At 41.4% G+C, this 14,667-nt stretch overlaps 1 protein-coding gene across 1 annotated transcript in view; it reads right to left on the minus strand.

Annotated features, from left to right (window-relative positions):
• The window catches only part of spock1 (SPARC (osteonectin), cwcv and kazal like domains proteoglycan 1), a 112,437-nt gene that overhangs the window by 15,381 nt on the left and 82,389 nt on the right, over positions 1-14,667 (minus strand). Inside the window, 3 exon segments of the mRNA XM_037780298.1 lie at positions 4,839-4,959; positions 9,616-9,748; positions 13,240-13,354. Of these exon segments, the coding sequence (XP_037636226.1) occupies positions 4,839-4,959; positions 9,616-9,748; positions 13,240-13,354 (369 nt within the window).

Here is a 14,667-nt window from a genome sequence, read left to right on the forward strand (position 1 = left end):
CATCCACCTGAACATCACCATAACAACGTCTACCACACGAGGCAGCTTGTGAGGAAACCATAAACATTGTTTGTTTTAAGTGCTTGAACAAATGACCAGTCTCAGAGTCTCAAGAGGACATACTAAAATGCTCTGCAGGCACTCTTCACACTAGTCAGCACTCTGGAAACAATCCCTAAGCAATTGGCAAGTGTTAGGAGAGGATAGGAAGTGTGGAGGCAGAAGAGAGGAGAACACAATCTGTCCTCCTGCGTGCTCTCTGTGGAGCTGTGAGACAGAATTGCCAGGAAAAATTTAATTTAGCGAGGGGATTTAGCTCATTCAGCCTTTAACGGTTTCTCTTTGTGATGTCGATGTCTTTGTTCAACACAGAAAATTATTGTTAAAAAAATCTCTTTGACCACAACCGGTACGGACTTAGGCCTTCACACACGATCACCAGCAGGATCGCTTTGTGTCAGCTCGTTTTTATGTGAGAGAGTGATGATGTTGAACGTCACAGCAGCGCTGCCTCGGGGTTGACTGACGGATCAAATTAAATCTCAGTGCCTCTGTGTCAATGTGTTAACCTTTGCTGACAAACAGGCACACAGCAGAAATGGATTTTTCTGAGCAAATCAGGTTTATGTGATCATTAATAAAGATCTTAATTAGTCATTAAAATAAAGATTACACCAAATTTAGCTATTAACATATACAATTAACCTGTAATTATGGCCTAATCTTTGACCATTTTTCTCATTTCTCTCAGTTCTTTGTGGTTTTAGAGACTTTGCGGGATCCATTTGTGCCAATATGACCCAGTGTCAAAAGCTAAGGAAAGGGTTGAACTCTATTTGTTGACTAATATAAAAAAAAAATGCATCTCTCACAGTCTTTTGTGCAATGAATGAAAGGGCAGAAAAATGTGAGAAAGACAAAAAAGGTGGAGGTTAACCCAACGCTCTTGCAAAATGATGGATTGGACAGAAAATAAATGAGCAACAGACAGAGATGAGAGAGAGGAGAAATAGTGTGACTGACAAACACACAGGGACATGTCACATGTTCCCCACACACCTACACTGTGAAAAATAAAGGTTATTAGTGAGGTTGAGGTAAGGGTACTTAAAAAATATGATATTTGAAGCCTCGTCAAATAAAAAACGATATTGGCCCTGCACTCCAAATAAACAGCATACTGCAGCGAACACTCACTGTAACTATCAATCAGAATCGGGGGAGTGGGTGAGAGAAGATGGACAGAAATTTCAGATTCATCTATAAAATCTGCCTGTGCAATTTTTCCTCCACTTCCTCCTCAATTCTTATAAGAGAATACACTGTTTTCACATCGCTTTCTACTGTCTGTTGAATCTGGAGACACAGCGGTGGACCATATTACAGTAGTACATACTCACTAACTGTCTCAGCATGAGAGCTGGCATTCATGGCAGAGACTGGTTGTCTTCCTTGCAAAGTTTTTGAGTAATAAATATACATTTCAACTGTTCTGCGAAATAAAAAAGCATGTTGGGTTGTGTCCAAAATCCCTTTCTATCTTCTACAAAGTCACTACATTTACCCTATACGCCATTTAATGTGAATGTCCAGATTCTGATTATGAATTTCATGCATAATATAATGCCCTCAAAAATCCAGACTTTTGGTGCCTTCAAATGAAACTCGTGAGCTTGCAATATTAACGTTACTGTCAGCGTCTAGAAGCCACAGAGGCTAACGATTTAGAAAGCCAGCAAGTGGGTAACATAATGCAGGAAATGCAAAGGCATAAAGACAGAGAAAAAAGATGAGGCCTTTGGGAATATCAACATTTTCCTCAGATATATTATAACATTACAAAGAAAAACAATATGTGACTAAAACTACAATATATTAACTTATTATGCACTGAAAAACTTCCATGACCTCCGCCATTTCGGACATTGCAGGAACACATGAAACAATTTTGAGGCCGAATGGTAATTGAATGTGCTTTTGGGCGATTGAAGGCAAGGTTTGGAGCACTCAGACATAAACCTGAACGACCTCCCTTTCCTCATTCATGCATGTAAAGAGACAGTTGATGAGAGCAGAGTGATGACAGTCAGTTCGGCCAGGAATCCCCCCATGAACAGTAACTGTTATCGAACTGACTGTAATGAAGCCGAAGGAAAGGGAGTGAGAAGAGTGGTAACAAAATTCATTGACCCTTAACTTGTGATCTCACTGGTGGTGACATGAAAATATTACTGCGAGCGTTTGGAGTCGTTTTTGCGTTCGAATCACTGAGATATCTTGTCCTGTGATGCCACTGATATGAATGTGCTTAATAATCAAACTACTACACTTCTATGGATAATAATGAATATGAAAATATAACAGCTCAGTGAGCTCAGTGGCTTCAGCCTTAGCTCTGCGAGGATATTATGACAGTATGCTATATATGGATATATAACAAAATCTCTATATGATTACATTTGCTTGATTTAAACAGCTCAGTGCCATTTTAATTAGATTAGTTCTGCCTGTCTAGTTTATTTCTCCTGATGTCAACTCACCATGACACTTACCTCATCTGCCCTACACACACACACACACACACACACACACTACATTATATTATATCCAGCTCTCCTGTTTCATACAACTTTCACACAGAAAATAAAATCATTTCTTCATCTTGAATGATAATGCTATAGATCCAGATTACATTTCATAAGGTCACTTTTAAAGCTATACATAACGCTCCAAACTTTTTTGGTGAGGAAAAACTGTCATGGCCATTTTCAAAGGGGTCCCTTGACCTCTGACCTCAAGATATGTGAATGTAAATGGGTTCTACGGGTACCCACGAGTCTCACCTTTACAGACATGCCCACTTTATGATAATCACATACAGTTTGGGGCAAGTCATAGTCAAGTCAGCACACTGACACACTGACAGCTGTTGTTGCCTGTTGGGCTGCAGTTTGCCATGTTATGATTTGAGCATATTTTTTATGCTAAATGCAGTACCTGTGAGGGTTTCTGGACAATATTTGTCATTGTTTTATGTTGTTAATTGATTTCCAATAATAAATATATACATACATTTGCATAAAGCAGCATATTTGTGATAAGAGTATTAATAACTTGAAAAATCTCCCTTTAAGGTACATTTTGAACAGATAAAACATATGCAATTAATTTGCGATTAATCGCAAAATGTTTTGAAACATGTCAAAACATTGTTTTTATGAAAATGTGAACACATTGAACAATGTATACCTTTTAAACATTATTTTCTCTAATTTCAGCAATGATAAATGTGTATTTCCCAGTATTCTCAATTGTGCTTTGTAACAGTTATTGCAATATTAAGGGTTATACAACTAAAAAGTATACATTTAATATCAAGATATATAGTGGTCCAATCCCTGAAGGTATGTTTACATATCGTCCAAACCATCTGATATTCTGAACCTCCAGTGTAAAAGGGAACATTGGATCATCAAACCACTGCTGTTTTGTGGAAACACAACAACCCTGTTTACTGTAAAAGTGGCGCTCAGTGAACTCGACGCAGGTGTTGTGTGAACAGAGATATTTACCAGCCTGGTAGGAATGTGCAGACCCGGTTTGAACCTGTGGCTATCAGTAAACATAGAGGAGTGATTGCACATACCCAACTGTTGCAATCTTTTGGCTGTTACCATAGGAACACAATCTGACACACACACACAGTGTTTTCCTCACCTACTGCCATCTCCATCTGTTTACCATTTTGTGTTGCTGATCTAATGAGAGATCCTATCATCCCTGCTACCTCTGAATGCACAAACATTTTGGACCTGCTATCTCACTGATGGTCGGAGGACAGACTGTGCTGGAAAGTGGAAAGTACAGTGACATTCGTGAGAAGGAGATAGAGCCAGAGAGAGAGAGGGGAAGAAATAGGACAATGGGGAAAGTTTAAACAGAAAACTCAAAGCGAGAGACTCAGATAATGAAACTGAGTGTAATGCTGCATGTTGACACAGTCCAAGATCTGGAAATAGATCTTTCTCTTCACACAAACTCATCCACTTTGTTCCCTCCCACAGCCAGGCTCTCAGCAAACCACACACATAATTATAGTTTCTACTGAACAAAGATGGAGGGGAATTAATTAGGCAGCAGTCAAGTTGGTAAAACACTTCTCCGTTACAGCATCACTCTCTGTTTCCTCCCATCATTCAGCCTCAAACTAATGAAGGAGAGAATGAGATAAAAGAGGGAGTCCTCATTAATTAGCAGACACATTTCGTTTGTATTAAATGTGCCTGATGAACCTCTGGATCCTTAGAAATGCTTCCTAATCAGAGAGTGATTAGAAAAGACCTAAGAGGGCAGAGTATAAGCCAAATATTCAATATCCCAACTAGATAGATGGATAGATAGGTAGATAGACTCACATCACACACATGCACATAAAGTATAACCATCCCACTACTCCCCCGTCTGGGAGAGAGGAAGCCCATTACGATAACAATCCATCCTTTTCTGTGCTGCTTTCCTTTAGATTGCGTTTCTCCTCCTGAATCTCTCCATTCATCTACCGAAATCCTATTTTCATGACAAACAATAAGACACACACACTCACTCCATCACTGCTCCCTGTAGCTGTCAGAAAACGGGATGGGGGGAGGGGAAGAAAATAACAGGTGTAAGGGGAGAGGTGACATGCAGGAAAGGAATGGAAGAGTTTGAGAGATTACCAGTGAAAGGGGTTTCTGAGGCATCCACCTGAACCGAAAGTGACTGACAAGCTCACATCAGATGAAATGAACATGGAGACGAAGAACACTGACTATGTAACGGCGAGCGACAGTACTCACCGGCCTTTTCAGTCTTATGTGGTGGTTTGCTGAGGTCCTGACCAGGCAAACAGGGACACAGCCCGTCACATTTTACTGAGATCGTCTTCCCAGACAGGCAGCTCTGGAACTCCAACTTACACTGTAAAAAACACACAACAAAAACATGAGTAATGGATGCTTTATATCAGAGACCCGAGGGCTGGGAACTCCACATAAAGACACATAAAGGTCAGTGTACTTGTCATGGGGAGTACTTGGTCTGTAAAAGCAGTTGTATAATGTCTTCTGTGGCTCTGGAGGTGCACTCTAAAGTCTCAGAAAACAGCCCAGATGATGTCATCACGGTTATCTTACTTTGGACTTGTAGATGAATAAGTGTATGGAAAACTTTATTGGAGTTGAAAAAGGCGATGTTTTGACCGCACCAACTAATGGCTTTTTCCCCCTTTGTTGAATTGTTTCGCTTGCACCTGGCCTAACACAACTACTTCTTTGCAGACTACAAACATGCATTAGAAGACATGAGTAATGACCAGACATTGAAAGTATAATGAATAGGTACTATTGAGTTGCATTATGGGAAGCGTAGGGTTTTGTGTTTTTATAACTTGACCCTGCCAGAGGCAAAAAGTCAGGATATTTTGCTGCTGCACCGATTGACTGTTTATATTCAAATCTGCTTTATTTTATGATTTTAAAGATGACATATTATGCTGATTTTCAGGTTCATACTTGTATTTTGGGTTGCTACTCGAGCATGTTTACATGCTTTATTGTTCAAAAACGCTTTATTTTTCTCATACTGGCTGTGCTGCAGAACCTCTTTTCACTCTCTGTCTGAAACGCTCTGTTTGACCTCCTGCCCTGCCCTCTTGAAAAGCCCAGTCTGCTCTGATTGGTCACTGTTGTGATTGGTTAACCGAACCAAACTCTTCGGACTCCGCTCCAGCTCCGCTCTAACTAGCTTTGTTTGAGGGCGAGCCAAACTAGCCCCTAGGTAGGTATTATGCAAATGTGTTACTTGGTGACATCACCACGTTACAGAAGAAAAAGGCAGGACTTCAATCAATGTGTTTCAGGCAGTTCAGGAGCAGTTTTTCTCTGGGGGAGAGGAACTCCCTCTGGTGTGGACTTTGACCTTTCACATGCACAAAAAAACGATACAACACACTAAAGGAAAGGGAAATAGCACAAATGCATAAAAGGGTCCTCTTTAAATAAAATAAACCTATAGCACAGATAAGGAATCATGAATTCTGCACACTTAATCTACAGGTATGTTATAACTGTGCTCCAAGTATGAAATTACAAGCAAAAACTTTCGAACTTTCTTTGTCGAGCTGATTAAGGGAAAGATTTGCTGAGACAGGATTGGCCATTTATCTTCGATGAACAGATGTGTCCATTAGGCAGCCATGTAGACACACCATTAGACACAGAGATGCCCAGTGACATTCTATTATTCACCGCAGTACAAACCTAATGCGATGCAAAAAAGCAAGATGGACTACTTTAGAATGTAATTTAACAGTATAAATCTCATTTCAGGTATAAGTGAGGGGTAATAACTTGTTTGGACTAGTTTGGGGGGAAAAAATCCAATTACAAGATCCTTCCAAGAGGAATAATGAAAACTGAAATGAGTTATGTAAATTCTGTTTGCGAGGTGATGACGACAGGTTTTATCAGGGTGAGAGACCATGACTGTGCATAAACATCTATACACACATCATGCATCATACGCAAGCTTATAGCCAGATCCTGCCAGCACTTTCATTTCCCATGTTGTAATTCAAATCCATCATTTCCTCCCTGTCACCTCTTTGATAGCGCTGCTAATGTTGCTTAATGAAATCTGTTGACAAAGGAACAGCGCTATGTCCTGTTCTCAATATATTGAATTAAATGTCTGGGGAGGGAGAAAGAGAGAGCAAGAGAGAGAGAGATAGGAAGCCCAGGAAATGGATGTCCTCCCCCAGTCACTGTCAGCACACTAAGGGGCCCCATGAATCTTTATGTATGTCTCTCTCCAGGGGTTAATGTGGTTTTGATGAAACAGTGTTTTAACACCTGACTTGGTGGAGTAAAAATAGAGGAGAGGAGAGGAGAAGAGAGGAGAGGAGAGGAGAGGAGAGGAGAGGATAGAAAGGATGATTTAAGAGGAGGGAAGTAATGGACTTAACTTAGTGGGCCGAAGCCTCTCAGGAGATAAGAGCACTGTCCTCTTAATAGGATATTGAGTGTGTGTGCGGTCATGATGAGGGAGGCATGTAATGTAATAATAAAACATGAATGAGCTGGAGACCAGCAGCTCACTGGTGAGCAGGGTTTAGGTTGGACCACAGGGACCCATCACTCCACCAGCTAACTGAAGCCCTCCAACTAAATTACCGCAGCGACCGGAGGGACCTTCCCCGCCCTCCCCTTCCCTTTGTTCTTCCTCTTGTTTCTCCTTCAATACTTCTCCTCCTCAGCAGTGCTTCAGGCAGGTAGGTCATTAGGAAAGCATATACGTCCTCACTTGCTCATACACAAGGGATTGAAACTCCCACTCCAGCCCTGTCTCCTCAAAACTGCGTTCCAGTACAACGAAACTGCACTGTGAATTATGTTTCAAGGGGAAATGCATTTTGTCGCGGATTATGTTTGTTTTTGACATATCACAAGTATGTTTGCGGAAGTCCGCGTAGGAAGGAGGTCTGGGTGGTGAATGGGTTGCCCAGGAGACTCAAAGTGAAACTAAAAGTCAACGTTCTTATTTTAATCATGATGTTTTTTTTTACTAATCTTAACCAAGTAGTTCTGTTGCATTTTTGTGGTGTTTTGTTTCAGTTTAGTAGTCATTTTAAGCCAAACCAAGATGTTTTTTTTAACATAATAAACAAAGATTTTGCTTTAAAAATGTGTTCCTTTGAAAATATAAGCGCTTTCAAATTTAAGCGCTGCAACCACTGTTTCTATATTTCTTTTTTTTTACTGCTATTATTATTTTTTTATATTGCTGCTATTACTGTTTTTATTACGGTAATAAAAACAAGATTAAAACAAATAAATAAAAGCAGTGGTAATACCACTGCTTTTATTTATTTGTTTTAATCTTAACTACATCAAGTGTAGCCTGCGGAATTTAGTATAATGACAATAAAGATCATTGTGATTCTGTTTTTTTTTTACTAACCAAGTAGTTTGTTGCGTTTAAACCTAGCGCGACCGTAATCCAGGAGAAAATATGTTTCTCTCTAAACATAATTGAGAAGGCAGTTTTGTTATACCATGGGAATGTAATTTTCAGGGTTGCCCATCTCACTTTGTTTCATACTTTGCAGCAGCAAAGTGCGACTTGCCGCAATAATTACATTTTTCTGAGGCAGGGAGGCGCGTTCGTGTGTTTCAGACAGGAAAAAAATCTTTGCAACATAGGTCAACATGTCACAGGATCTGTTTACTGATTGGCTGCGGGTATTCTCCGGCCGCACTTTTCCGCTAAAAGTTCAACTTTTCCCAACTTTTAGTTTGGCCGCAGTTTGCCGCAGATTCAATGGCTGCAGCTTGCTGAGCTCGGGAGCGGCCGCTGCAGCTTTCCATAGACATTGCATGGCAGCCTGCTGCAGGCCGCATTTCAGCGTTACCCCTGAATTTAAACTGAAAACAACGTGGCCACCAAACATCTGGAAGTCCATTCATTTCCTGCAGAACTGCAGCTGAAACATACGGATGATGTGTGGATGGTCAACGAGCTTCCCAGCAAATAAAACATGACCGTAGTTCAACTCCTTCTCTCAAAGGTTTTGCTTTTATTGATTTTGTCTCCTCAGACACCACTGTCACTGCAATTAATAAATGATACTGAGCAAGTGACAAGCACAGTGTGCAGGTATACTGAAAGGTCATAGCTCGCTCTACTTTGCCAATATTTCTGTCACAAAGACTTTGATTCAGCTCAGGAGATGTTTTATATTGTCCATTTGTATGAGGTTCTTGTGTATTGGATTGTGCTTCACCCCTTGCAACCAAAATAATAATAAATATAGATGTCAGTAAGAATCCAGAGTCTGCTCTACCAAGGACAGACCCACAATGCTTCACTTCTTTATGTCTTTTTCAGCCAACTGATTTTCCTCTTTAACTCCTCAGTCTGAACTTCCTCTGCTCTTTTCCTTCTTGCCTTTCTTTTCTTCTCTGACATTGAGAGTTTGTGGGTATGAGTCATTTTATGTAGCTGAGACTGAGAGTGAGATTACGAGCCAAGGTTAGCAGCTAGAAACGGGGCTAGAGTCTGATGAGAAGGTTGGAGAGCTTTTCCGAATTGTCCTGTAGGTGATTTTTTAGCTGCTGGAAAGACCTCTGATTGCTGACCTGTTCCCAGTCATTTACATAACAGACAAAGAAAAGTACGGCTGAAATCAACACAGTGGAGGAAGATAGGAGTCGATACATGAAATGGGACCGCAGGAAGAGAAGAGGGGGCAGGAAAAAGACCGTGAAGCAAAGGGAAAAGGTGACGATAGATTAGTATCATATCATAAAATATCATCTATCAAGAAAAAAAGAAAGAAAAGTACACATCCTCTCAAATATTTACATCGTGAATTATACAAGTCAGTGGCTCTTCAGGCGCTGTTGTGTGTCTCGAAGCAAGCCTGTCCTTGCTTTTATGGTTGCAAACAAACTGAATTATTGATAAATAATATTTGCTGAGAAAATAAGAAGATGACACTTAAAGTGAGAGAAGAGTACAGAGAGAGTGAGAAAGGAAGAAGAGTGTGAAACTTAATGGGAAAAAGAGATGTCTCACCCTGGAGGAGTAGGTGTGTCCATCAGATCCACACAAAGGAGTTGTCTGGAGCCCTGAGCAGATCCTACATTTCCCATGAGCACCAGCTTCAAGCCTGTGCTTGTGGCCTGCACTGCCTTTTCTTGGTTTCACACTGAGAGAGAGAGAGAGAGAGAGAGAGAGAGAGAGAGAGAGAGAGAGAGAGAAAGGGGGAAACAATACTTAAATTCAGATAGTTATGAATCAGAATTTTGATATTGCTCAGTAAAACAAAGCTGAGGTCTCCCACAAATGCATGAAAACACTAAACAAACAATAATATCTACAGTGCTTGAGCCAAAAGCGTTATGTATTTTAACATTTCCCTCATAAATTTATGTATTGGCAGAAAATTGAAGTACAGTAATAACTTTCCATAATAACTAGCAGAATCAGTTTTCTGCTAAGCAGAAAGTTTTAAAAGTGTTTCTGGTCGTCAGGATCAGCTGAAGCAGAGCGAATCCTGATTGGTCCATCGAGGCCTTTTCAATAACGAACGTAATTGCGTTTGATCCAAATCTCGCAGCAATTTTCTATCTAAGTGCTCTCACTGAACACCCGGCTGCCTCCTGTTCCATCGGGCAGCGATGGAAGTAGAGCCAGACCGACTCTTTACAGAGGAACTAATGCGGCGACAACGAATGATGCAAAGTGAACATCAACTACTAGAGTGACCAGGTGGAGATACAACCTCTTTCACATCTACGCTCTAAAATCTCAATCTAAAAACCCCCCAGCACACTGTGTCGCTTACTCCTGGAATATTTATTTATTTATGACATTTTGGTGTGCTCGAAAGCATTACGTAATAATTCAGTCCCTTGGGAGACATCTACGCTCCGTAACTACAACATTCACATCCCAGGCAGAGTGTCAGCCGCCCTCTTGGCTCTTTAGAGGTGTCACACTCACCGACCGAGCCATAATCATTGCCACGGCAGATTAGGCATGCACGCCGCGCTGATGAATATAACAGTGCCGGCTGATGAGGTAAAATGGAGGCACAATGAAACTTGTACGTTGATTTTTTTTTAGATATTTCCCCTCATTTACCTCCCCATCAAATCCCATGCTGCTTCTCCTCTCCTTTCAAGTGCTCTTTGCTTAAATGCAGTGAAGCACATGAATGTGTTTAAGTTATTAGTGTGATTTGAAGGGTGGGATTAGTTTGGCCGGGGAAATTAGCGCGTGCATGACGATTATTCACAAGGAGAGACAGCGAAAAAGTGGACCGACGTTCTATAGAAGCCTCAAACGGAAACAAGAAAGTGATATCTCTCTCTCTCTTCCTCCTATACCACCAAACTTCGACCCCCTGCTGAGAGCCTCCATGTTGCTGTAATCTGGAAAGGCTCTGATTTGACGGCACTACAGCCCCCTCACAGCAGGACAGAGGTGCAAACCAATTAACACAGCAAGGCTCCATAATATTCTTGAATTATTGCTGGATGCTAATGTGGATGTCCAAGCCGACAGCCAAACATTATCACCCCATAAGTGAAGTCTGTGCCGAGTTTTAACGATTTCAAAAAGAAGAAGAAGAAGAAGATATGCTTAGGAAGTTTGTTATGACAGCTTTTTTAGTGAAGAACAAAAGTAATTTGATTGTGGATTTTAGTAAACACAACAGTAAGTGTGTCCAGGGCATTTTCAAAAAGGCAATTTTGTTAGCAGTGAATAACAAGGATGAATCGTCTCCTAGATAAACACGCTGCAACATAGCTGCACATCTGTTTGCAAACATCTTGAAAGTTTGGATTTCCCCTCCGAGAGGACACTTAATCCGTGTTATGCCAATTACTGCGACTAATTCAACTCGTAGATAAAATAATATCATGGTCCAAAGGTTCAGTGAGCGATGCTGTTGGTGAAATACAGATTTTAGTTGAATAATTTTACGTATTAAGCAGCAAATAAGACTCGTAATTAATGCAATGCAAAGAAAAGTATTAAATCCGAGAAGGAGCTAATGACTTGAGGAAATCAATTAAACCCTAGAAAGAGACAAAAAAAAAAAATAACATTCAAATGTCTTTTGGATGTCTTTCGGGGGAAATGCTTCTTGAACTGAAAAATTGAAAAACCTTAAAATTGGCAACATGACAAGGTTGAAAACACAAACAAATTGGGTGCTGACAGAGTCCAGAGAGCAAACAGATAGTTTGATTAAAATTAATTGGTGTTGAGAATATGTGTCTGTATGTCTGTCACTGAAGCAGATTGGATTTTTAGACACTGCAAACACACAAAACACAAAATGCTACTTTATTGCCTGCTTCTGCTGGGCGTAATTTGTCTAACGTGCCCTGAGGGTCTAGCATACTGAAGTTCAACTTTGCATAATAATCTTTGAGTTACAGGCGTTTACTTCAACTTAATAATAATTCCATATTTAAGTAGAGAAAGTCTTGCATCAAAGCAGCCACAACTCCACCGTTTTGTTGTTCTTTTGTAGATAATACTGATGCTGAATCAGCCCTGATGTTGTGTTCAGGGCCCACTTTAAAGGTTCTCTATACAACATTCGGAGCATTAATATAGAGGCAAACAACTATTGTCTATGTAAAGATATAGAGGAGTAATGTCTACCTGAGCAGAGAATGAAGTCACTCGGCCTCTGTGTGTGTTATAATCAGAGCTTCTCTGTGCTTTGTTGACATATCCGGGCCGGCCGTTCTGCACTGGTCTCATACGGCAGTTACAGCTGATAACGCCGCCCCGACAAACGCCGCCATTGTGGAAGCGTAGCACCCACCCTCTAGTCCCTCCGATCCCCCCCAGATTAACACTGTTAGTTTTTTCAACACTGTTGCCGTTGTTTTCACTGTTAGCGCTATTAGCACTATTACGTACGAGCCATGTTGAGAGCCGTTTGGAGGCAAAAGAAATGCACCCAATCTTGCATTTAGCACCTTTGACTGCTCAAAAAATATGTTACCACTGTCACCTCGCAGTAAGAAGGTCCAGTTGTCAATTCCTATTCTGGGCAGGACCTTTCTGTGTGGAGAAAAGACGATTGCTCAAAAAATATACTTACAGTTTGAGTCGGCGATTCTAGAGAAAGATTGTCGATATTTGAACTCAACACCCAAACAAATACCTCACCCCAGATTTTACCATCCCTCTCCCTCTCGCTTCCTCTACCTTTCTCTATATACATCCATTTTTCTCCAGTCCTGTGCATGAGCATGAATGCACCCCTGTTGCTGATTGGCTGGAATAGTGTTGTGTGGCTCGGTCCAACTCAGAGCCACTTTGTTTGCTTCCCATTTACAGAGCCGGAGCTGTGTATGAACACCGGACAGATAGCGGACCGTGAGGAGATATTCGCTGAATTTGACAAAAAGTGTATTGGATTAGAATCACTGACTCCACCTTTAACATAGTTTATCGTCTTGATACTTCAAGACCTTTCCTAACTTTATGAGGATTGCTCATAAACATGATTTTGAAGTGATGGCATTACTTCTGTTTGTGGTCTCAGACACATCAGCTATAAAACATGATGAAATACTATGGATTATCATACAGTATACTCTATATCTGTGATCGGTGTTGACGGTACTTTTCACACAATGCTGAAAATGTCACAGTACTGGTTCTTACCTGTGAGTTGGCTGCTTGTGATTGGTGCAGACGGCTGTCTGGTAATCATGGCTGACACACACCTTGTGAGGAGGGCAGCGCACCTTCAGACAGGGGTCCTTGGTGGCGTCTGGGCCTACAGGGAGAGATCAGGGATAAACTTAATCTCTGAGCTGCAAAAATAAGTTAGTGGAAACATGCAAAGCAGGAGAATCAGCACAAAGGAGTGCTAAAGTTGAAAGTTGATGCAGCAAAACATCAAGCTTTTCTTTTGGTTTCCCAGCTGGCAGGTAGTTACGTTCTACTAACTGAAGCAGGAAGAAAAATAATGAGTTGGAGAAAGAGACGGAGAAGAAGAGTGGTAAAATGTATGAAGTAAACGTTGAGTTTTCCGCGGTGTGAGTTGCTTAATGAAGACTATTTTCCCTGAGCGTCGACCCCATCTTCTTCCAAATCAATCTCCACAGTGACATTACCGCCGTGCCAGCCAGGCACAGCTGGCTGGTGTCCAGGGTGACAAAAGATCAAAGCAGCTCATTGACTCCGAGCATTGTGTCATTTCACACTACGCTAACAGCACAAACCCACTTTCATTTGACAGACAGAAGAAAAAACAGAAGGTGGAGGAGGTAAAAAAACACACAGTGGCAGTAAAAGAAAGAGCTTTTTCAACTGCAAAGACCATGCCACAACAATGTGAGTTAATGAAATGAGGAAGCATTTCATGTTGAGGATAGATGTGAGGAAGGAGATGAAGGTGGAGGACGAAGTTGTTCATTTTGGTCAGTCAGGGATGGATATATTGCAGTGGAGGAGGACACTCACTGTGGGTGATCCGTCTCCGAAACTGTGCCAATGTGGAAGAAATGGCAGGAAAAGTGTTCCGAAGATATGCGGAGGATTTAGTGAAAGTCAGTGGGTATTCTCCCTGTTTCGGTGTGGGTCTTGAGGTGAGACCTTGGAGGAATATGGAACTGATGTATTTGGTCAGCGGCTCGTATAGGCTGAGATAGGAGGACCTTGGGTTGTTGGGTGGGGCTCTTGGGATGCTGTGTTGACTGAGAAATATTGGGAGAAGCTGCATTGCTGTGTATGGCTGAAGGAATTCGAGGACGGGGGGATGAGAGGATGTGTGTCCATGGGGATTTTGTGAATCCTGTGAACACAGGGATGAAAAAAAATGATGAAGTAAGCTGAGAAAGGTCAGCTGTGCCGGCTCCGCAGAGGGAGCAGGCCCAAGAGGAAACACATGGGGGGGCTGATGCTGGCTGTGGCTCTGAAAGGGGGTGGAGATGCTGTGATGCCATGTGTGACGATCCTGGAGGTGGATGGTGGATGAAGCATGTGTTAGTTGTTGCTGGAGTATTGATGAAAGCTGAGTAAATATGAAAGAAACTGTTTTTCGATGCAGTTGAAACACCCGATTCGACTGTTATCAGGCCATTAAAT

The sequence above is a fragment of the Sebastes umbrosus genome, chromosome 9 (assembly GCF_015220745.1).
Source record: "Sebastes umbrosus isolate fSebUmb1 chromosome 9, fSebUmb1.pri, whole genome shotgun sequence".
Classification (NCBI taxonomy): Eukaryota; Metazoa; Chordata; class Actinopteri; order Perciformes; family Sebastidae; genus Sebastes; species Sebastes umbrosus.